A 24,460-nucleotide genomic window follows, 5' to 3' on the forward strand; every position below is an offset into this window, starting at 1 on the left:
GAGAAGCAGGAAATAAACTTACCGATAACCTCAGAACACCAAAATTGGCAAAATCATAAATGAGAATCTGGTAGAACAGTTCTTCACTGAAAACAAAAATGAAGTGACTTTAATTTAAGGAAAAGCAGAATCTGTGCTTGAGAGCCAAGGGGCAGGGACAAAATGGGAGAGAGAACCCGAGACACGGTGAGGGTGAAGACGCGCTACCTCACGGCGGCCTTTCCAGCAGTCCTGAGACCTGCACCACCGGGAGGCGGCGGCCTCCGCACTCGGTCACAGCACTGAGACCGCCTGCCCTGCCAACACCGTGCTCTGTCCCCACCTTCCTGGTGCAGTAAAAGGTTCTGACACCCAGTGGTGACAAAGTTAAGCAGTTTTTGCTCACTTTTCCCCACTGGCAAAGAATTGTATAAACCGTTTCTTTTACAACCCACCATCTAGAAATATGGGCTGTACGGGGAGGGCAGGGGACAGACTCGGGCTACATGGGGGATGGTTTAGGCAGCTGCAAAGTGTACAATATACTGAACTACCTGCAGAAACACAGAATTGAAGTAACTGTACTCCACAGTTATGAAAGAAATTTGCACCACACAGGTCTTGTTTAAAGACTAGGTTATCCAAGTAGGCAAAGCATGGCAGCAGGGACCCCAAGGTACCCGGAGAGCTGCTGGCTGGTCCTGGGTCAGAGTCAGTCAGTGGGGAGGGAAGAAGCCAAGTCTGAAACCCCTGCTCTCAGCCGGTTCACACGCTCGCTGGGAAACTCTTCCCATTTATTAGCAGCTAGGATTCTAGGACTGGCCTAGGTTTGTAACCATGAAAGAACTGAAACAATTGTGATTTGGCATCTTAGAAATCACGCAGTTAGATTTCCTGGCAAAGAAAAAAACAAAGGGAGCAGGATCCCCAATAACCAGTAAGAGCTCATTGGGTGAGCCCACGGCTTCTCAGGACAGTGGCCCTGAGCTGAGCTCACTAAGGGTTTCCGAGCCTAGGAGGAAGGAGTCAGCAGCACCCAAGGCCGGGTGTGCCGGCAGCAAGCTCCCGGTGGGGCAGTTCTAGCTCAGGGAAGTCACGTGGGATCTCAGCAGGACAGAGTCCCACAACGGCCAAGTGACGGTGTCCAGCGATGGAGGATGGCAGCACCACCCACCTGAACTACTGATTCGCGATCATATTTAATAGAGGCTCTAGACTCAACAGGAGCTCGTCCTCCAAGATCCCTGGAGACAACTATAAATGGCACCGGCTGCGTGCTGGGCAAAGGGCGCTGCCTAGTTGGCCCACCCCGTGCTCATGGACCCCACTGGCTCTTCAGGGCTGGAACAGGCCCTGGCTCCATCCCAAAGCTGAAAGGAGAGGTGGTGTCAGGCCCTCTCGCCCCTCCCCTGCCTCCCTCCCCTGCCCTGGAGGCCGCACTGATCTGATCTCCCTCCTCACCACGGTGGTCCGTTACAGAGGCGGGTTTCTCCCTCAAAGTCTCCCAGGGGCTCAGCCCTCCCTCCCCCACTACTTGAATTCAATCGGCCCCTGCATCACAGGACCTGATCCCAGCTTTAAAGCCAATCAGCTGGATCTGAGCAGCTGAGAGCTGGTGTTGCAGAGCAGCCCGCAGCCCCTGCTGTACACCACACAGGCTGGAACACCCCACCAGCTCCAAGCTCTCGACACCCGCTCACAGCACGTCATCTTACCTTCACAAAACCCTGTGAATTAATGGTGATACCCCACTTGTACAGAAGAGAAATCCGAGACTCAGTTATCAAAGTGACTTGCCCACGGTCACATAAATGGTAAATGTTGGGCCTGGGTGAGAAGCCACACGGGTCTGCCTCTGAAGGTGGGCCCTTTCCGCCTGTCACCCTGCTCTCCCCAGCATCTCCTGCCTCTGTCTCCAGGACCACCCTCCTAGCAGCTCTGTGTTTCTCTCGTTTGCACCGATTTACCTGAGTCTGGTGGTGTTGAGAAGGTATAACTTGGTCTGATGCTGTGCCAAGGCCCACTGAGGATTCACGCAGCCCACAAAGGAGTGGTTATGCAGCATCTCCCGGAGAGCTGGAAAACAAGACACAGGTCAGGAGTAGCCCCCCACCAACACCTCCCTGCACCCCAGAGCACCAAGCACCAGAGCTAGAGACGTGGAAAACTCCTGCTGAAAACACACACAAAGAAGGAATAAGATAGAATTAATCTTTCAAACTGGATCTTTCAAAATGCAACAAGAAATTGCCAAAAGATTAAAGCAGGAAGCCAGAGAAGTAACAAGAGCTCTGAACCACTCTATAAACTAAGACACCAGAGGAACTGCAGGATTCAGGAACTTCGGTTTGTGCAGACTCTGAACAGCCTAGGAATGGGGTGGGATGGGGACGCTGACAGGCGGTCAGTGCCCCCTTCTACAGCCAGGATTCACGCGAAGCAGGCTGCCTGCAAAGTCTGTGGAGGTTTTAATCTAAACTGATTCCAGGGCTGACTGTTCCTCCAGGTCCCTCCTAGAATCAAATGCAAATTCTCTCTGGAGAAATTCATCTTCAATTCAGACTTCAAATAATTCCTCACAGGTAAAGAACCAGGACCTCTGTGCTCAAAACTAGGCACCAAGAATTAGAACCCAGAAGAAATCACAAAGTCAGTATCTGCCAAGTTTTAAAGATTGAAAATTCCAGTAAAGATGATAAAACAGTAAGCATGTCAGTGTGCTTAGGAGGTATTAAAACACAGAGTAAGTCGCAGACTATCACAATGATCAAGGAAAGACAAAATTCATTTCACCTATATGTGGAATCTAGAAAATACTACAAGTGAACTTCTACAAAACAGAAGGACTCAGACATAGAAAAAAAATTTATGGTTGCCAAAGGGGAAAGTGGGTAGGGAGGGGTTAATTAGGAGTATGGGATTAACAGATATAAACAAGGACCTAATCTATAGCTCAGGGAGCTATCTTCAATATCTTGTAATAACCTAGAACAGAAAACAATCTGAAAAAGAATGTGTGTGTGTGTGTGTGTGTGTGTGTGTGTGTGTGTGTGTGTGTGTGTGTGTGTGTAACAATCACTTTGCTGTACACCTGAAATCAACTTAAAAAATAGGAAGAAAAAACAAACAGAAACAACTCCACATAAACTTTCAAAAAATAAAGGAAGACAGAGTAATTCCTACTTTACAAGGCTAGCATAACCCTATCCTAACCCTAATACGAGAAAACATTAAAAAAAGAAAATTTTAGACCAATATCCTTGTGGGTCACAGATACAAAAATTCTGAATAAAAAATTAGCAAATTAAGTTCAGCAATATGAAAAAAGAAATAATATAATCAAGACGAGATTAGGCCAGGAACGTAAGGTGATTTAGCATTTGGAAAATCTCACCATACAGAATAAATGAGAAAAAATAATCATTTTAACAGACAGAGTATTTGACAACAACAATTTTTAAATAAAAACTCTCAGAGACTGTCTTAACACTGGCAATCCACTGGTTAAGACTCCACACTTCCAACGCAGGGGGTGCAGGTTTAATCCCTGGTTGGGGAATTAAGATCCCACATGCTGTGTGGCGCAGTTAAAAAAAAAAAAAAAAAATCCCTCAGCAAACTAGGAATAGAAAATAACTTCCTTAATCTGAAAAACCTATCAAAGAAAAACCTCCAAGGAGCATCATGTTTAATGGTGAAACAGTAAATGCATTCTTTGCACAACACAGAAAAAGATAACAGCTCCCATGCTCACTCATTCTATCTGACATTGTATTGTGGGTTCTAAACATTGTAGCGAGGCAAGGAAAGCAAACTGTAAAAATATGAAAGGAAAAGAGTAGAACTGTCTTTATCTGTACCCTGGCAAGGTCATGTGACACAAGGTCTTTTGTATTTTAATATACTAATGGAGAAAGGTAAGAATTTTATGTTAAACAATGGGGAAAATGATTTATTTTGACTCAACCATAACAATTAAAATCAGAATTAATTTTTTAAAGTTCATATTAAAAAATGATCAAGGAGATTTCAAAAAAAACAAACAAAATGTCTAAAAATAAAAAATACAAGAATTGAAATTAAAAATTAAGATCCAGGTTTCCCTGGTGATCCAGTGGTTAAGAATGCACCTTGCAATGCAGTCAAATACGCCAGTTTGATCCCTGGTCCAGGGAGATCCCACGTGCCACGGAGCAACCAAGCCCCTGCACCGCAACTGCTGAGCTCACGTGCTGCAACTACCGACGCCTGCACGCTCCGAGCCTGTGCTGGGAACAAGAGAGACCACCGCGAGGAGCCTGCACGCCACTCACTCCCACTCACCACAACCGCAGAGAGCGCACGTGCTGCGACAAAGATCCACCACAGTCAAAAAATCAGAAGTGAAACAATTAAAAAATTTAAAAAAATAAAAAATCAGAAGTAAATACATCTTTAAAAATCAAGATCAACTGAACAGAGTGGACAAAGCTGGCAAGGCCATTAAAAGGTAGAACTGTCAGGAGCACAGACTGACGACATGAAAATATGAAAGCTTAAGCAATGTGAAGGAAAATAAATATGTAATTAAAACTGCAGAAGGTTTGGGAAACAGGGAGAGACAGTAACTGAAGACTCTCAAGATAAAGTATCAGCGAACATCCCAAAAGTGATGAATGATACCAAGCCTCAGCTCCAGGAAGCCCAACAAAATCTACACCTGAGAGAAACAGAATACCAAAGAGAGACCTTAAAGGCACTCAGAGACAGAGGAGACCACCACAGAGTAACAAAACACAGGACTGACAGGGGATTCTCTGGCAGTCCAGCGGTTAGGACTCCGAACTTTCACGGCCAACAGTGCCAGTTCAACCCCCAGACCACCGCAAGCTGCACAGCGAGGCCAAAAAAAAAAAGACGACTGACACTTGAATTTTCAACAACAAGAGAAGCCAACAATCGGTAGATTAACACCTTCAATGCACTTAGAGAAGGTAACTGCAACTCTGAAGTTTTAAAGCCAGCAAAGAAACTTACCAAACTAAAGATGGATTAGACAAAACAAAAAGCTTTCCATCCATGGCCCCACTCAAAGAGGAAGTAGGTCCATACACCATGAAAGGTCTGAGGAAAAGAATTATGAGCAAAAAATACTGGATAAATTCAAACAAACGGAGAGTTAACAATGTAATATTGAGCAATCAGACACATAGAAACTGTGAATATAACACCATATACCAAAACTAAATCCCAGGTGGACAAGAGATTTACATATAAGCATTTTAGGAGCTAACAAAAGAGCAATGATTTAGTTATCCCAGAGTGAGAAGGAATTCCCTAAATAGATGAAAAGGTCACCGTGTGATACAGGAGCCATCCAGGGTGGTGAAACACCAGGAGGTGAAGCTCACCTCCTTCCACAGGTGCATCAAGGACACATCTAGACAGGAAGGTTCTCACAGAGCATCTACTAAATGCTGGCACAAGGCCTCAGCCCTCTGAAAGGGCACGAAATCTCCATGTAACCAAGAGGGACCAAAAAACAAGCAAGAAAGGAATGAGACTGGACCTGTGCCCCAGGGAGGGAGCTGCCAAAGAGGAAAGGTCCTGCGTGCTGGGAAGTCCCCTCACCAGCAGGGAGATCGCCAGGACGGAGGGGGAGCTTCAGAGCCTCAGAGCGGAGCAGAGCACGGTCTGGTCTATGGCGGTCAGCACAGCCAGGCCCGCTCAGGTGGTCAGTGCCACAGCTCTGCACCCCCCAGAGAGCGGGCCTGGGGATGGGGCCGGGGGGCGCTGTGTGGACACAGCACAAGGGGCTGCAGTCTGGTTTGGCCACACCCGATGGGCTCTGAGGAAGAAGCCTGAGCCGCCATAGAGGCCAGGCACCTCTGTGTGGGGGCGCACGGCAGAGGGGAGGCCCCACCATCACAGCCTTTCTTCCTGCGTGAGGCTGCGGGTGGCTGGACAAGCTCCGGGAGCCGTCACTAGTCGCTGCCGCCCCTGGGCTGCAGGAGCAGTGTCAAGCTGTGGGCTACCCCCTCCCAGCCTCCAGAGGCGGTCACGTGCTGCCTCCACTCCCATCACAAAGCTTCTGGGCTGCGCACGAGCCATCACTGCCACTGAAAAATCTGTTAGCTGGCACCGGCCACAGCATCTGCACACCCCCTCTGCATACCCCCCTGCATCAAGGGGAGAACGCCCAGCACATGCTGAGGAAAGAGTCAACAGGCGCACACTGAGAACAGCCTCACGGGCTTCCCTGGTGGTCCAGCAGTTATGGCTCAGCACTCCCAACGCAGGGGGCCTGGTTCAATCCCTGCTCAGGGAACTAGACCCCGTCTGCTGCAACTGAAGATCCTGCACCCCAGTGCAGCCAAACACAAAAATAAAAACAGCCCTCACATTATAGTAAACCCACACAAGCTACACAGCACAAGCTACACGGCAACGCCCACATAGAAACAGCCCCCAAGATTCCTGCTCCAACAGAGATAACCGTTTCTCCTTAACTCAGAGCAAGAGGATGAAGAAGCAGAGAAACCACTCCCAGTTAAATGATCAAAAGAAATCCCCAGAAAGAGCAAACAATGAAACAGACCTAAAAGACACCAATTTCAAAATGGAGATAATGAAAACACTCAGGGAATTAACAAAGGTTATTGACAGAAGTCTCCTTCAAGGGTCACTGCCTTGTCACGGCAAAGGGGCTTGTGTAACTCAGCGAAGCTGTGAGCTGTGCCGTGCAGGGCCACCCAAGATGGCTGGGCCACAGTGCAGACTTCTAACAAAACGTGGTCCCCTGGAGGAGGGAATGGCAATCCACGCCCACACACTAGCGTGAGAACCCCATGAAGTGTGTAAAAAGGCAAAAAGACCTGACACTGAAGGATGAGCCCCCAGGTCAGAAGGTGTCCAGTATGCTACTGGGGAAGAGCAGAGGACAATTACTAACAGCTCCAAAAAGAATGACGCGTCTGGGCCAGAGAGGAAATGACGCTCAGCTGTGGGTGTGTCTGGTGACGAAAGTAAAGCCAGATGCTGTGAAGAACAGTACCACATAGGAAATTGGAATATGAGATCCATGAATCAAGGTAAATTGGATGTGGCTGAACATGAGATGGCAAGAGTAAACACTGACATATTAGAAATCAGTGAAATAAATGGACGGGGGTGGGAGAATTTAATTCAGATGACCATTATACCTACTGCTGCGGGCTGGAACCCCTTAAAAGAAATGGAATAGCCCTCAGAGTCAACAAGAGAGTCCGAAATGCAGTACTTGGGTGCAACCTTAAAAATGACAGAATGGTCTCAGTTCATTTCCAGGGCAAACCATTCAAAATCACAGTAATCCAAGTCTATGCCCCAACCATCAATACTGAAGAAGCTGAAGTTGATCAGTTCTATGAAGACCTAGAAAACCTAGAATACCAAAAAAAAAAAAAAAAAAAAAAGATATCCTGTTCAGCATAAGGGACAGGAATGCAAAAGTAGAAAGTCAAGAGACACCTGGAGTAACAGACAAGTTTGGCCTTGGAGTACAAAATGAAGCAGGGCAAAGACCAACCGAATTCTGCCAAGAGAATACACTGGTAAAACCAAACACCCTTTTTCAACAAAACAAGAGACAACTTTACACATGGACATCACCAAATGATCAGTACCAAAATCAGACTGATTACATTCTTTGTAGCCAAAAATGGAGAAGCTGTGTACAGTCAGCAGAAACAAGACCTGGAGCTGACTGTGGCTCAGATCACAGCTCCTCATAGCAAAATTCAGACTTAAACTAAAAAAAGCAGGGAAAACCACTAGGCCAGTCAGGTATGGCTTAAATCCCCTATGAATATATAGTGGAGGTGATAAATACAGAAAGATTCAAGGGATTAGATCTAGTAAACAGAGCACCTGAGGAATCATGGAGAGAGGTCTGTAATATTGTACAGGAGGCAACAAACAAAACCACCCCAAAGAGACGCACGAAGGCAAAGTGTTATCTGAGGCGGCTTTACACACAGCTGAGAAAGAAACAAAGCAAAAAGCAAGGGAGAAAGGGAAAGGTACCCCCAACTAAATGCAGAGTTCCAGAGAAGAGCAGGGAGAGACAAGAAGGCCTTCCTCAATGAAAAATGCAAAGAAATAAAGGAAAACAACAGATAGGCTAAGACTAGAGATCTCTTTGAGGAAACTGGAAATATCAAAGGAACATTTCAACCAAAGACGGGCACAATAAAGGAGAGAAATGGTGAAGATCTAACAGAAGCAGAAGAGATCAAGAAGAGATGGAAAGAATACACGGAATAACTGTACAAAAAAGATCTTCATGACCCCGATAACCATGATGGTGTGCTCTCTCACTCAGAGCCAGACATCCTGGAGTGTGAGGCCAAGTGGGCCTTAGGAAGCATCACTACAAAGAAAGCTAGTGAAGCTGATGGAATTCCAGCTGAGCTATTTCAAATCCTAAAAGATGATGCTGTGAAAGTGCTGCGCTCAATACACCAGCAAATTTGGAAAACTCAGCAGTGGCCACAGGACTGGAAACGGTCAATCCTCATCCCAATTCCCAAGAAGGGCAGAACTAAAGAATGTTCACACCACCAGACAATGGCCCTCACCTCCCATGCTAGTAAGGTTATGCTCAAAATCCTCCGAGCTAGCCTTCAGCAGTATGTGAACCAAGGGCATCCAGATGTTCAAGCTGAATTTGAAAAGGCAGAGGAACCAGAGATCAAATTGCCAAAATTCGCTGGATCACAGAGAAAGCAAGGGAATTCAGAAAAACATCTGCTTTGTTGACTACACTGGAGCCTTTGACTGTGTAGATTATAACAAACTGTGGAAAACTCTTAAAGAGATGGGAACACCAGACCATCTTACCTGTCTCCTGAGAAACCTGTATGTGGGTCAAGAAGCAACAGTTAGAACCCTGTTTGAACAACCGGCTGGTTCAGGATTGAGAAAGGAGTACGACAAGGCTGTTTGTTTCACTTATATGCAGACCACGTCATACACAATGCTGGACTGGATGAGTTACAATCTGGAATCAAGACTGCCTGGAGAAATATTGACCTCAGATATGCAGATGATACCACTCTAATGGAAGAAAAGTGAAGAGGAGCTACAGAACCACTTGATGAGGGTGAAGCAGAAGAGTGAAAAATGCGTCTTAAAACTCAGTGTTAAGAGAAAACTAAGATCACGGCATCCAGTCCCATCGCTGGGAAGGGGAAAAGGTGGAAGCACTGGCGCAGGCCCTCTTCCTGGGCTTTAAAATCACTGTGGATGGCGACTGCAGCCGTGAAACTGGAAGCCAGCTGCTTCCCGGCAGGAAAGCGATGACAAACCTAGACAGTGTGGTAAAAGGCAAAGACACCGCTTTGCCAGCAAAGGTCCACATAATCCAGGCTATGATCTTCCCAGCTGCCATGTACGAATGTGAGCGCTGGACACTGAAGAAGGCAGAGTGATGAAAAACTGATGCTTTCAAACTGTGGTGCCGGAACAGACTCTTGAGAGTCCCTTGGACTGCAAGGACATCAAGCCAGTTAATCCTAAAGGAAACCAACCCTGAATACTCTTCTGGAAGGACTGATGCTGAAGCTCCAATACTTTGGCCACCTGATGTGAAGAGCTGACTCACTGGATAAAACTGATGCTGGCAAAGACTGAGGCAGAAGAAGAAAAGGGGACAGAGGATGAGACGGTTGACGGCATCGCTGATTCAATGGACATGAGTGTGCATATGAAAACTCCGGGAGATGGTGAGGGACAGGGAAGCCTGGATGCTGAGGTCCACGGGTGTGCAAAGAGCTGGGCACCACACAGTGACAGAACCACCACATCAGTCAACAGAAATGAAGACCATTATCAAAAGGAACTAGAAGCTACAGAGCGGAGCCAAGAAAAAGTCAGAAAACTCATGAACTAAAGGCAATGAATAGCACAATAAATAATGCGCAAGAACGAAAAAGTGACCTGGAAGACTGGAATAATGGAAATTACCCACTCAGGACAGCAGACAGAAAGCCAAATTTTAAAAGAAAATGAAAGCAATATAAGAAACCCAGTAGATTCTAGTGCGTGCACGCTCAGTCGTGTCTGACTCTCTGTCACCCCATGGACTGTAGCCCGCCAGGCTCCTCTATCCGTGCAATTTTCCTGGCAAGAACACCGGAGCTGGCCATTTCCTACCTTCCCCACCCAAGGACCAGACCCGCGACTCTTGCATCTCCTGCACTGGCAGGGGAATCCTTTACCACTGGCACCACCGAGGAAGCCCACAAGAAACCCATGGGACAATCAAAGGGGTGCCAACCTATGGGTAATAGGGATTCCAGAAGGGGAAGAAGAGAAAAGGAGATTGAAAATGTTTTTGAAGAAATTATGGCTGAAAACTTCCCAAACCTGAAGAAGGAAACAGATATTCAGGTACAGGAAGCAGAGAAGCTCTTAGACAAAGTAAACTTAAGACATACTGTTTGAAAAATGGCAAAAGTTAAAAACAAAAAGATTACAAAGGTAGAAAGAGAAAAACAAAGGCAGCAAGGACCCCTGTAAAGCTGCTGCTGCTGCTAAGTCGCTTCAATCGTGTCTGACTCTGTGCGACCCCATAGACGGAAGCCCACTAGGCTCCCCCATCCCTGCGATTCTCCAGGCAAGAACACTGGAGTGGGCTGCCATTTCCTTCTCTAATGCAGGAAAGTGAAAAGTGAAAGTGAAGTCTCTCAGTCGTGTCCAACTCTTCGCGACGCCATGGACTGCAGCCCACCAGGCTCCTCTGCCCATGGGATTCTGCAGGCAAGAGTACTGGAGTGGGGTGCTGATTTCTGATAGTTGCAGCTAGAAAAGTTGCAGGCCAGAAGGGATTGGCAAGATATATTCAAAGTCTTGAAAGGGAAAAATCTGCAACCTAAGACAGTCTACCCAACAGAATTATCATTTAGAATAGGAAAGACAATTTCTCAGACAACCAGAAACTAAAAGAATATAGCAATGTTAAATATATCGTGAAAGAGATATTCAAAGTGTTAGTTGTTCAGTCATGTCTGACTCTGTGCAACCCCATGGACTGTAGCCCGCCAGGCTCCTCTGTCTACGGGATTCTCCAGGCAGGAATACTGGAGAAGGTTGCTATTCCCTTCTCCAAGGGATCTCCCTGACCCAGGGATCAATGCAGACTCTTTTACCATCTGAGCCACTAGGGAAGCCCAAAATATAGAAAGGCTTCTCTAAAGAGAAAAATAAGAATCTGTAGAGAATAGAAATTCACAATTGGAAAGCAAATCACCTAAATAAGCCATACAGATTAAAAACAAAAAAATAAAACGCCATCTGTGAAAGTCATGAGACAGGCCTGGGACCTGGGACCCTTTGCTGCAGTGTTGCAAAGCTTGGCCCTGCACACACCTCTCCTCAAGCTACAAACTACTTGGGACTAAAAACAACCCTGTGTGTGTACAGTTGGGGCAAATTCGGGACCAAAAGATACAACAAAGGCAAAAAGAAAAAAAAGATGTTATTTCTGAAGAGCCAAGAACAAAACCTGGGTGTCTCGAGAAAAGCAGGTACTGTGCATGCCCTCAGTGCACTCAACACCACCAGAGAGGCGGGCAAAACCACCTAAGCCACGCCCACTGAACCCCTGAACACACCCCTACCTTCACCCCATATAAGGAACAAGCTTGTCCCCCACTTGGGGAGCAAGTGCGCAAGGGAGCGTGTTATTTGTTTTCACTCACTCCTGCAGCCGGCACAGAAGCCTGAATAAAGCCTTATACCTGAATTTCTTATCTGGCCTGCAGTCAATTTCCACTGATGAAGGAAGGCTAAGAACCCTGGTCAGTATCAATAATTACCACTGTGAAAACACCAAAAGGATGAGCATAAGGATGCAGAAAAGGACATCAAAATCATAAAATGTGAGGGAGGAAAGAAAATGTATATATATTTGTTCATTTCCTAGAATGTGCTAGACTCTCAGCCTAAGGCAAGCAGATATAGGATGCGGTTAACACTTGAAAAGCATGATAACCACAAATGAAAAACATACAAGAGATTCATAAACCAAGAAGAGAACACAAGTATAATACAGAAGAAAACCATCAAACCACAACAGGAAAAACAAAGAGGACAAAGAGGAAATCCAAAACCAACTGGGAAAACAAGGTTGAAATGGCAATAAATGCATATCTACCAATAATTCCGTTAAAAGTTGACAGACTAAATGCTCCAATCAGAAGACACAGAGTGCCAGACTTGATTAAGAAACCAGAGCCTACAACAGGCTGCCCACAAGAGCCCCACTTTGGGGCAAAGGACACCCGCAGATTGAAAGTGAGTGGGGAGCGCCCAAGGGAACCTGTTTGTCTGTGTCCCTCTGATCCCCGCTGCAGCAGGGGCCCCAAGAAGGCCGCACCTGAATGTTTCATCTGGCCTCTGATCAAGGAGGCCAAGAACCCTGGTTGGCAACATATTCTGCAGTGCCCAACATGGGGCCCGTCCCCTTCTGGGGAGAGGATCTGGGCCCCTCTGGGACCAGGAATGCAGCTGCCCCTGGGTGACAAGTGGCCACCTGACCCCTTGTTTCAGCATCCCCTCATTTTAAGGCTGCCTTCCTGGCCCCAGGGGCCTCAGTACCTCACTCAGGCAACGGCTCCGCCCGCCTTTGTCCTTTTCCCTCTCCTGAAATCTCCTCTCTCTCTCTCTGTCCTCCCTCCCAAGGGTGGACGTCAGGCAGCTACAGCATCCCTCCTCTCAGCCTGTGAGACCTGCTCCTTCTGGCAGGTGCCCAGCAGAGGTGGAGAGGCTCGCCTCACCCTGCATGGAGCCCGGGCCACAGGGCTCCCACTGAGATTCAGGAGAGAGACAGAGGTTCCACCCTCGGGTCGTGTAGTGGCTGGACGTCTGACTGTCCCAACACTCTCACCTTTATTTCCTGCCCCCAAGAGAAGCCCTGCTGGGAAGAGACTGCAGCAGCAGACTGCTGTTATGCTCTACACGATGGATGCTCTACACTGCGCGGTCAGAGCCCCACCCTTGGGTCGCAGTCCCACAGACAATAAACAACGGGCTGGTGTCTGGGCTTGGCCATCGGGTGGCAGCGGACAGGGCGCCCCCTCCTTCACTGGCCCTTTCTGGAAGCGCTGCTTGGTGCCTGAGCCCACCTGCAGGGGCGGGTAGAAACAGCCCTCTCTGTTTTTCAGCCTTTTCTGCCCCTCCTCCTTGTACCTCTTCCTCAGTCCTCACTCCTACACCACCGGCCCCTTTATCCTGAAAGCTTTTTGTGTCTTTAAGTGTTGTGACTGCTGTCTTTGTGATACGGTTCTGTCTGTCCAGCTGTTCTGCCAGTCTCTGTGACACTGTGGGCACGGTGGAGCACTTCAGCCTTGAAATACAAGCACAGCCCACACGGCAGCCCTGGGGTACTTGGTAGGATTTTAAAGAACAGAAAGAAGAGACAGGAGCCTGCATTTTCCCCTCCTGCCTGAGCTGGAGGGGCGTGCATCTCTCTCCTCGCCCTCTGCAACGTAATTGCTCTGTCTGTGCTCTCAGCAAGCCCTGGATTGATCCGATCCCCTGGACTGAGGGGAAAAAAGGAGAGGTACATTTTAAATTCAAGCAGGAGAACTATGAGACCTCTGGTTCTACAGAAACTGGCTTGTCTGGCTTAACCCTGTGTGCTTAATCAATACAGAGCTGTCTTTAGAGGCACCAATGTTGAGTGTAACACTCTCACTGTGCCAAGGGTTACTAGAGATCAGTAAGTGCACAGCGTTTCCATTATAAAATCTGTCAACAGGGAAAACAACCGGATATGATTAAATCTGGAAGTAAAGGTAACTGGGATAAGAACTTTCCGGTAAACCCCTTAGGACTAATCATGTTTTGAAAACTTTCATCTAAAACACTCCCTCCAAATTTTGGTAAGTTTAAAAATAAGTTAAACAATAGGAATTGACTGAATATCCAGGCAATTTCAAATAAGATAAAATACTGGAACATTAATTGCTAAAAAGGTCTAAATTTATCTACTTTCGTCTTGTGAGAGAGAAACTAAAGATGTACGGTGCCACCTTGAAATGTTTTCTACCAATTTATGGAATTCTTGCCTTGAGAACCCCATGAACAGTATGAAAAGGCCAAAGATGACACTGGAAGATGAACCCCCGAGGGTGGTTGGTGTCCAATATACTACTGGGGAGAGCGGAGAAGCAGCTACAGAAAGAAGGAAGAGACTGAGCCAAAGGGGCAACAGCATCAGCATCCAACTGTGGATGAGTCTGGTGGTCAAACTAAGTCTGGATGCTGCAAACAATACTGCAGAGGAACCCGGAATCTTAGGTCCACGAATCAGGATAAACTAGATGTGCTCAATCAGGAGACGGCAAGAGTGAATATCGACATTTTAGAAGTCAGTGAACTAAAATGGACGGGAACAGGCGGATTTAATTCAGATGACTCTTATATCTACCACTATGGCCAAGACTCCCTCTGAAGGAACGAAAAGTGAAAGTCGCTCAGTGTCGGCTGACTCTCTGCAGCCCCATGGGCTATGCAGTCCACGGATTCTCCAGGCCAGAATACTGGAGTGGGCAGCCGTTCTCTTCTCCAGGGGATCTTGCCAACCCAGGGATTGAACCCAGGTCTCCCGCATTGCAGGCAGATTTGTTACCAGCTGAGCCACCAGGGAAGCCCAAGGATACTGGAGTGGGTAGCCTATCCCTTCTCCACGGGATCTTCCCAACCCAGGAACTGAACCTGGGTCTCCTGCATTGCAGGCAGATTCTTTACCAACTGAGCTAAGCCTAGAAGGAATGGAGTAGCCCTCATAGTCAACAAAAGAGTCTGAAATGCAGTACTTGGTTGCAATCTCAAAATGACAGAATGATCTTGGTTCATTTCTAAGGCAAACCATTCAACATCACAACAATCAAAGTCTATGCCCTAACCACTAATGCTGGAGAAGTTAAAGTTAAATTATTCTATGAAGACCTACAAGACATCCTAGAACTAATACCAAAAGATGTCCTTTTAGTCATATGCAACTGGAATGTAAAAGTCGGACGCCAAAAGATTCCTGGAGTAACAGGCAAGTTTGGCCTTGGAGTACAAAATGAAGCAGGGCAAAGGCTAACACAGTTTCGCCAAGAGAACACACTGGTCATAGCAAACACCCTCTTCCAACAACACATGAGATGACTCTATACATGGACATCACCAGATGGCCAATACTGAAATCAGATTGATTATATTCTTTGCAGCTAAAGATGAAGCTCTATACAGTCAGTAAAAACAAGACCTGATGCAGACTGTAGCTCAGACCATCAGCTCCTTATTGCAAAATTCTGGCTAAAATTGAAGAAAGTTGGGAAAACACTATGCCATTCAGGTATGACCAAATCAAATCCCTTATGATTATTCAGCGGAGGTGATGAATAGATTCAAGGGACTAGATCTGGTAGAGTGCCTAGACAGAGTGCCTGAAGAACTATGGACAGAGGTTCATTAACATTGTACAGGAGGTGGTGACCAAAACCATTCAAAACAAAACGAAATCCAAGAAGGCTAAGCGGTTGTTGGAGGAGGCCTTACAAAAAGCTGAGAAAAGAAGAAAAATGAAAGGGAAAGGAAAAGGGGAAAGATAATACCCAACTGAATGCAGAGTTGCAGAGAATAGCAAGGAAAGATAAGAAAGCCTCAAGTAAACAATGCAGAGAAACAGAGAAAAACAACAGAATGGGAAAGACTAGAGATGTCTTTAAGAAAACTGGAGATATCAAGAGAACATTTCATGCAAAGATAGGCACAATAAAGGACAAAAAAAGCAAGGACCTAACAGAAGCAGAAGAGATTAAGAAAAGGTGGCAAGAATACACAGAAGAACTGTACAAAAGAGATCTTCATGACCCAGATAACCACGATGGTGTGATCACTCACCTAGAGCCAGACATCCTCGAGTGTGAAGTCAACTGGGCCTTAGGAAGCATTACTACAAACAAAGCTAGTGAAGCTGATGGAATTCCAGCTGAGTTATTTCAAATCTTAAAAGATGCTGCTGCTAAAGTGCTGCACTCAGTGTGCCAGCAAATTTGGAAAACTCAGTGGCCACAGGACTGGAAAAGGTCAGTCTTTATTCCAATCCCAAAGAAAGGCAATGCCAAAGAATGCTCAAATTACTGTACAGTTACAGTCATTTCACATGCCAGCAAGATTATGCTCAAAATCCTTCAAGCTAGGCTTCATCAGTAGGTGAACTGCTAACTTCCAGATGTACAAGATGGGTTTAGAAAAGGCAGAAGACCCAAAGATCAAATGACCAACAACCACTGGATCACAGAAAAAGCAAGAGAATTCCAGAAAAACATCTGCTTCATTGACTATGCTAAAGCCTTTGACTATGTGGGTCACAACCAACTATGGAATATTCTTCAAGAGATGGTAATACCAGACCACATTACCTGCCTCCTGAGAAATGTGTATGCAGGTCAAGAAGCATCAGTTTGAACCACACATGGAACAGACTAGTTCAAAATCGGGAAAGGAGTACATCAAGGCTGTATATTGTCACTCTGCTTATTTAACTTACATGCAAAGTACATCATGCGAAATGCCTGGCTGGATGAATCACAAGGTGGAATCAAAATTGCTGGGAGAAATATCAACAACCTCAGATGTGCATATGATACCACTTTAATGGAAGAAAGTGAGGAGAAGTCTCTTGATGGTGAAAGAGGGGGGTGAAAAAGCTGGCTTAAAACTCAACATTCAAAAAACAAAGATCATGGCATCCAGTCTTATCACTTCATGGCATATAGATGGGGAAAATGCGAAAACAATGTCATATTTCATTTTCTTGGGCTCCAAAATCAATGCAGACAGTGACTGCAGCCACAAAATTAAGATACTTGCTCCTTGGAAGAATAGTTATGACAAACCTAGCCAGTATATTAAAAAGCAGAGACATCCCCTTGCCAACAAAGATCCATATAGTTAAAGCTATGGTTTTTCCAATAGTCATGTATTCATGTATGGATGTGAGAGTTGAACCATAAAGAAAGCTGAACGCCAAAGAACTGATGCTTTCAAATCGTGGTGCTGGAAAAGACTCTTGAAAGTCCCTTGAACAGCATGAAGATCAAACCAGTCAATCGTAAAGGAAATCAACCCCAAATATTCATTGGAAGGATGGATGCTGAAGCTGAAGCTCCAAAACTTGGGCCACCTGATGCAAAGAGCTGACTCACTGGGAAAGACCACTTGATGCTAGGAAAGAGTGAGGGCAGAAGGAGAAGGGGACAACAGAAGTTGAGATGGCTGGATGCCATCACTGACTCAATGGACAGGAGTCTGAGCAAACTCTGGGAGACAGTGAAGGACAGGGAAGCTGGAGTGCTGCAGTTCATGGGGTCACAAGAGTCACTACTTAAGTGACTGAACAGCAACAACGGAATGAATGCCAATGCAAGGGTCAGTTCCTGGTTGCTTAGGAAAAGTAGGATGTGTGCATTCAGAAAAGGAAGTCTGGGGAGTGGAAACAGATTTTGTTTAAAAGGAAAAAAGATGCTTTTGTCCTGGAGTTGGCTCTCTGAATGGGGAGAGACCACGACACAATGTATAGCTATAGAAAGTGGCAGACGATTTGCAGAAGTGGAGCAATGAGAAAAGAGTTCCGTATGTGGTCAGGATTTTCTAAGGTTGGATTAAATTCAACTAGGTAAATGGATTTTATTAAGAGCAGACTGGTGTAGGACTGGACTGGTCTCTCTCATAGGAGAACAAAAGCTGTCCTGGATGCCCTTTTGATAACAGATCGTGTGAGTTCCTGTGCCTTTAAGTGATCTACATCGACTTTTTATTTTTTCCCACCTTAGCTCAAGGAGTAAGGATTGTTTCACAGAAACCTATGATCCTATCTACCTGGGTGTTTTAAAACTTTTTGACAGAATTTTCAAATAGCAAATTCTAAATGAAACTCTCCTGACTTCCAGTTAACTTTGGGATGCTTTAAGGGGCCCCTGGAGGGCATCCCCAAAGACAGATCTTAAAGGAACCGGGTTAATCTGCAAGGTGAGGTTTGCCAGATTCTCAGAGAACCCTGACAAGCTTAGGGGTAAATTTCTCAGGCTGGTGTTGGCTTTCTCTCACACATAGCAGGACATCAGGGTTATTCTGGCCCACTGCTGCACCCCGGATGAAAAGCAGCATACACTGAAAAAGGCCAGGGAAATAGCAGATGGCCTACTGGCCACCAATCCACCAGGTGGAGGGGGGGTTCAGAGGGGGGGCGGGTATGTAACCCCAGAACATGACCCACAATCCAATTTTGACAATCGTGTAGGCCAGGCTAGGATGAGATATTACATTACTTGTCTATCAGAAGGAGTGAAAAGGTGTGCCAAAGCCTGTAAATTATTATAAGGCCTGAGAGGTTACACAGGAAAAAGATGAAACCCCAGCAGTCTTCCTGAGCCAGTGACAGAGACACTCGGGAAGGACACCGATACAGACCCTGAGTCTTAAGGGAGACACTACTGGCCGTGCATTTTATCACTCAGGCTACTCCTGATATCCAGAGAAAATGACAAAAACTTGAGGCTGGGCCCAAACCCCACTGTAAAGGTCTATAACAACCAAGACTTAACGGAGGAGGCCAATCAAGATAAGAGGCTAATACAGAAAACAGAGCTTTTCGTGGCTCCGACTCACCCACCACCTTGAGGGGACCGTGGAGGCCTGAGAAGGCTGGACACACCACCAAGAAACCACCTGGGTCTGAACCAGTCATGCCTTTTGTCTGAAAGGGGGGCACCGGGAGGGGGGCTGTCCTAACCCTCCTGTGGGATGCCAGAGGGGTGACCCTGACTGGCCCCAGTTCCCTGTGAGCGATCTCCACACCCCAACTGACAGGCTCAGATGCCTGGCCGGTCCCACATCCCACTTGTCCACCCTCATTACTCCAGAGAGACTTCTTCGATGTGGCAGGTAAGAAAGCGGCTTCCAGTGGACACTGGAGATACCTGCCCTGACTTGGCCAGCTAAAGGTAAGGTGGTTTACGCCTCCCCCGCGCCTGCAACGTCAACGTCGGGTGGATTATCATTACTCACTCCTTTCTGTACATGCCAGAATGCCCAGCCCCCTCCTCGGGTGAGATCTGCTACATAATCTTAGGACAGGATGAAGTCCAAGGAGGTAAAGAATCCAAACAGAGAATGCATATGTGAGCAACCCCAGAGGACCCACCTGGTGGGCATCAAAATATCCCCCACAACATCCTTCAGGAAATTTGACAATAAGTAGATCCTGTAGCTTGGGATACCTCAGTGCCAGGAAGGGCAAAATGTGCTCCCCCAATAAAAAATAAGATTTAAGGCCTGAGGAAAACACCCCTGGAAGAGACAATATCCTTTGAAGCCTGAGGCCCTGAGGGGACTCCAACTACTGCTCGGCAAATTCCTACAACAGGACTCCTCAGATCCTGCCAGTCCCCCTGCAGCACCCTGTCCGGATGCCTGCCGGGCAGTATCAGCTGGTGCAAGACTCAGCAGCAGTGAGTGAGGCAGTCATCCCTCTTTACCCCCTGGTGCCAAACCCACACACCCTCCTCACCCAACGAGGGAACACCCAGGATTTCTGTTTTGGACCACAAAGATGAATTTCTCTGGATTCCCCAACATTCAGATTCTCAATGCCTTTTTGCCTTTGAATGGAGGGACCCTGACACCCTGGGGGCTAACCAATATGCCTGGACAGTGCTTCCCCAGGGTTTCAAGGACAGCCTCCATCTTTTTGGAAATGCATTAACAAGGGAATCAAGGAAACTGAGCCCTGAGAAGAGAACTCTGCTACAATCTGTTGATGACATTGATAAGCAGTAATTCAGATCAAAATACTGATAGGGTCCTAAATTTTCTGGCAAAAAGTGGATAAAAGTCTCTCCAACCAAGGCTCGGATTTCACAACAATGAGTTCAATGTTTAGGATTTGTTTTGACCTCAGGGGCAAACAAACCCTGGCCATAGATCAAACAGCAATTAGTGCATACCATCTCCAACCACCAAGAAACTCCAAGGCTTTCTTGGGACAGCTGGGTTCTGTCATATCTGGATTCTAAATGACAGCCCTATAGCTAAACCCTGACATGAGGCCCTAAAGGGAGGAGAAAGGAACCCCTTCAACAGAATAAGGACCATCAATAAACTAAAGGGCCTCTGAGGCTCTAAAGGCTGAGTTTAACAGAGCACCAGCAGTGGGGCTTGCAAACGTGGGAAAGCCCTTTACCCTAAATGTGCATGAAGAGGTTGGGATTAGCCAGTAGGCATCCTGACCCAAAAGCTGGGACTGGATCAGAGACCTGTGGCTTACTTTCCAAAACAAATGGACTCTGCAGCCCTGGGATGGCCAAGCTGGCTGCGGGCAGTAGTAGCCCTGCTTGTTAATGAGGTATCCAAGCTCACCCTGTGACAACACTTAGATGTATTAACCCCTCATCAGGTACAATCTGTGCTGGAAGTCAAAAGACATCACTGGCTGACCGGCAGAAAGTTAACAAGATATCAGACTCTTGTAACAAACATCCTGGACATTACCTTCAAGGTGTGCCAAACCCTGAACCCAGCAACTCTGCTTCCAGTGGTCAAGAGTGGAGACTTAATGCATCAGTGTATGCGAAACGCTCACTCATGTCCGACTCTTTGTAACCCCATGGACTGCAGCCCTCCAGGCTTCTCTGTCCATGGAATTCTCCAGGCAAGAATAGTGGAGTGAGTAGCCACTTCCTTCTCCAGCGGATCTTCCCCACCCAGGGATCGAACCCAGGTCTCCTGAATTACAGGCAGATTTCTTACCATCTGAGCCACCAGGGAAGCTAAATCCACACAAAACTCTAATCCAAAAAGATACATGGCACCCTTATGTTCACAGCAGCGCAATTTACAATAGCCAAGACATGGAAGCAAATGCCTATCAACAAATGAAAGGATAGAGAAGACACACGTAAAATGGAACACTCCTCAGTCACACAAAAGAATGACGTGATGCGTGTGTGGCAGCATGGATGCAACCAGACATCATCGCACTCGGTGGAGCAAGCTGGGAAGGGAAAGACAAACAGCTCCTGGCATTGCTCACACGTGGGGTCTCAGCTACGACACAAATGACCCTGCCTGTGAAGCCCAGTCCTGAATACAGGGAACAGGCCTGTGAGCCAAGACGGAGGGGCTAGGGGAGAGAGGGAGCGACAGGCTGTGAGTAAACATAAGCTGCTGTATACAGAACGGATGGGCACCAAAGTCCTCCTGTATGGAACAGAGAACTACATTCAGTATTTTATGATAAACCACAACAGAAAAGAATATTAAAAAAGAGTGAACATATATATATGACCAAATCACTTTGCTGTACAGCAGAAATTAGCACAACACTGTAAATCAACTATGCTTCATTTAAAAAAAAAAAATCCAGAGGAACAGCTTCGGGCCGAAGGACCATGAGAGGGCCGGATCCGGGTCCTGAACCTACGATGGAGGGGGACGTGCTGGATACTCTAGAGGCGCTGGGGTATAAGGGACCACTGTTAGAAGAGCAAGCACTTACAAAGGCAGCAGAGAGTGGACTGTCTTCACCTGAATTTTCAGAGCTCTGTGTTTGGTTAAGCTCTCAAATAAAATCACTGTGCAACTTGGAAGAAAGTATCACTTCAGCCGGGAGAGATGATCTAGAAAGCTTCCAGCTTGAGATAAGTGGCTTTTTAAAAGAAATGGCATGTCCATATTCTGTACTCATATCTGGAAATATTAAAGACTGCTTAAAAAAGAAGGAAGATTGTTTGAAACTACTGTTATTTTTAAGTACAGAGCTTCAAGCTTTACAGATACTACAGAACAAGAAGTGTAAAAATTCTCAATTAGATAAAAATAGTGAAATTTATCAGGAAGTTCAGGCTATCTGCGATACCCTTGGGATTCCCAAGTCAACAACTTCTGACATTCCGCTTATGCTAAACCAAGTGGAATCAAAGGTGAAAGATACTCTCTCAAAAGTCCAGAAAAATCATGTGGGAAAACCACTGCTGAAAACTGATTTAAATCTGGAACAGGCGGAAAAACTGGAAAGAATCAATGATGCTCTTTCAAGTGAATATGAGTGCCGCCGGCGGATGTTGATGAAACGATTAGATGTGACAGTGCAGTCCTTTGGGTGGTCTGATAGAGCAAAGTTAAAAACAGATGACACAGCAAGAATTTACCAACCTAAGCGTTATGCTTTGTCACCCAAGACAACAATAACCTTGGCACATTTACTTGCTGCCCATGAAGATCTGTCGAAGATCATCAGGACAAGTAGTGGATCCAGCTGGGAGAAGACAGCATGTGCCATTAATAAGGTGCTGACGGGAAGGGTGCCTGACAGGGGAGGACGGCCGAATGAAATTGAACCACCACCCCCTGAGATGCCGCCTTGGCAAAAGAGACAGGAAGGCAGCGGAAGGGGTGGTTGGGGTGGGGGAGGTGGCAGAGGAGGTGGTGGGAGTGGGAGAGGTGGTGGAGGGGGGTGGGGAGGTGGTGGGGGAGGGGGCGGGGGGGTGGGGAGGTGCTGGGGGAGGGGGTGGTAGAGGAGGAGGTTTCCAAGGCAGGGGAGATTATGGTGGAAGAGGAGGCTATGGAGGAAGAGGAGGCTATGGTGGAAAAGGTTACAGAGATCCGTATGGAGGAGGTGGTGGTGGATATAGAAGATACTAAAAGCCACAAAATTTAGATAGCAGTGCTTCCTTCTTGATAGGTACATTAGGCATAGTATTCTAAATAACTACCTGAGTGTCATCTTTGAAGTAAACACCATGTTAGATACCCTGATGGTATCATTCTTGAATTGGCTTGACTATGTAAAAGAACACTGCTTTATATTACTGTTTGATCTCTTAGACAAAGTGATGATTTTTCCCACACTCTGTGTACTCTTGAGCATGTTCTGTCTTTTTAAAAAAGAAAAAAAATGAGGAAAAAATATTTTTAAAAGTGTAAATATATTATTACCATCATACTTGGAAAATGGAAAGTATTTTATTGTCATGATTGAATTTAGATTGTTACCTGTATTTTATTCAGGTCTGAGACACATAAATGACCCTATTTGTAGTGGAAAGGAATATAAACTTATTGCCTCATCTGTAAAAAAAATAAAAAAAATAAATCCAACATGTAATAAACTCATAAAATCTGCCCACATTAAATCTAAGAATTTCTGTTCATGAAAAAGCCTTCACGATCTAGAGTGCCCAGCCACTGCCTAGGTAGTGGCACAGCTGGCCCACTAGCATCTTTTTGGGGTGAGGTGTTGGCAACAGAGCCTGAAGCCCTTTGTCAGAGAACTGAACACACACAGCTGCCCAGGAACTGGAGAAGCTGAAGGAGACTCCAAAGGAAGGTGGAGTGACTGCAGACCCAGCCATTCTTACACCAAGGAGTAACTAAAGTATAAGGAATCAAGGAGATGAGATGGCAGAGAAGAACGTGAGCTCACCTCTTCTTAATGAAACATCCAAACCACAACTAACTACTCAACAACCACTGACAAAAAACCACTGGAACCTGTCAGAAAAGATGCCCTACATCCAAAGAAAAAGCCAAAACAAGACAGTGAGAGGGGCACAATAGTGATGAAATCAAATCTCACACACTACAGGCAGGCAACCCACACACTGGAAAATAATTATACCACAAGTTCTCCCAGAGGACTCAAAGTTCTGAACCCCACATCAGGCTTCCCAACCTGTGGCTCTGGCAATGGAAGTAGGAATCCCCAGAAAATCTGGGTTTGAAGCTCATCAGGGTTTGATCACAGGAATTCCACAGGACTGGGGGAAATAGAAACCCCACTCTTGGAGGGTGTGCACAGGATCTCAAGTATACAAAGATCCAGGGGAAAAAAGTAATGACCTCATAAGAGACTGGGCCCAATGTACCTGCCAGTATTGGAGGGTCTCCGGCAGAGGTAGGGGGGCAGTTGTGGTTCACTGTGGGGACAAGGACACAGAAGGCACCAGTGTGAGCCCTCTTGGAAGGGGCCATTTTCTCACTAAGACCCGCTTCCACCCAACAGCCTGTAGGCTCCAGTGCTGGGATGCCTCAGGCTAAGCAGCCAACAGGTTGGGATAAACTGCTTAAAATCCTCCTGAGCACATAGCTGCTCAATAAACGCACCCCCTGACGTGGTCCTGTCTACCAGAGGAACAACGTCCAGCTCCGCTCACCAGTGGGCTCCTCCTACCGGGGGGCAAGAACCAGCTCCTCCCATCAGGAAGCCTGCACAAGCCTCTTAGACAAGACTCATCCACCAGGGGGTGGACAGAAGCAAAAAGAATTATAACCCTGCAGCTTGCAACATGGAAACCAAAATCACAGGAAGGTAGACAAAATTAGAGTAGACCAATGTGTCCCAGATGAATTAACAAGATAAAAACCCAGAAGAACAAGTAAGCGAAGTGGAGGCAGGCAATCCACT

At 46.4% G+C, this 24,460-nt stretch overlaps 2 protein-coding genes across 2 annotated transcripts in view; one reads left to right on the top strand and one right to left on the bottom strand.

Annotated features, from left to right (window-relative positions):
* MLH1 (mutL homolog 1) overlaps positions 1 to 24,460 on the bottom strand; it is an 83,510-nt gene that overhangs the window by 5,413 nt on the left and 53,637 nt on the right. The window contains exons 14-15 of the mRNA XM_004018218.5: positions 1,947 to 2,055; positions 23 to 86 (exon numbers count right to left, since the gene is read on the bottom strand). Of these exons, the coding sequence (XP_004018267.2) occupies positions 23 to 86; positions 1,947 to 2,055 (173 nt within the window). The remainder of the gene's footprint in view (positions 1 to 22; positions 87 to 1,946; positions 2,056 to 24,460) is intronic.
* LOC105603612 (protein FAM98B) lies at positions 21,421 to 23,123 on the top strand. The gene is given in 2 exon segments (XM_012100303.4): positions 21,421 to 22,535; positions 22,537 to 23,123. Coding segments are annotated over 2 exon segments (1,251 nt in total). The 5' UTR covers positions 21,421 to 21,446; the 3' UTR covers positions 22,699 to 23,123.

This window comes from Ovis aries, chromosome 19, assembly GCF_016772045.2.
Source record: "Ovis aries strain OAR_USU_Benz2616 breed Rambouillet chromosome 19, ARS-UI_Ramb_v3.0, whole genome shotgun sequence".
Classification (NCBI taxonomy): domain Eukaryota; kingdom Metazoa; phylum Chordata; class Mammalia; order Artiodactyla; family Bovidae; genus Ovis; species Ovis aries.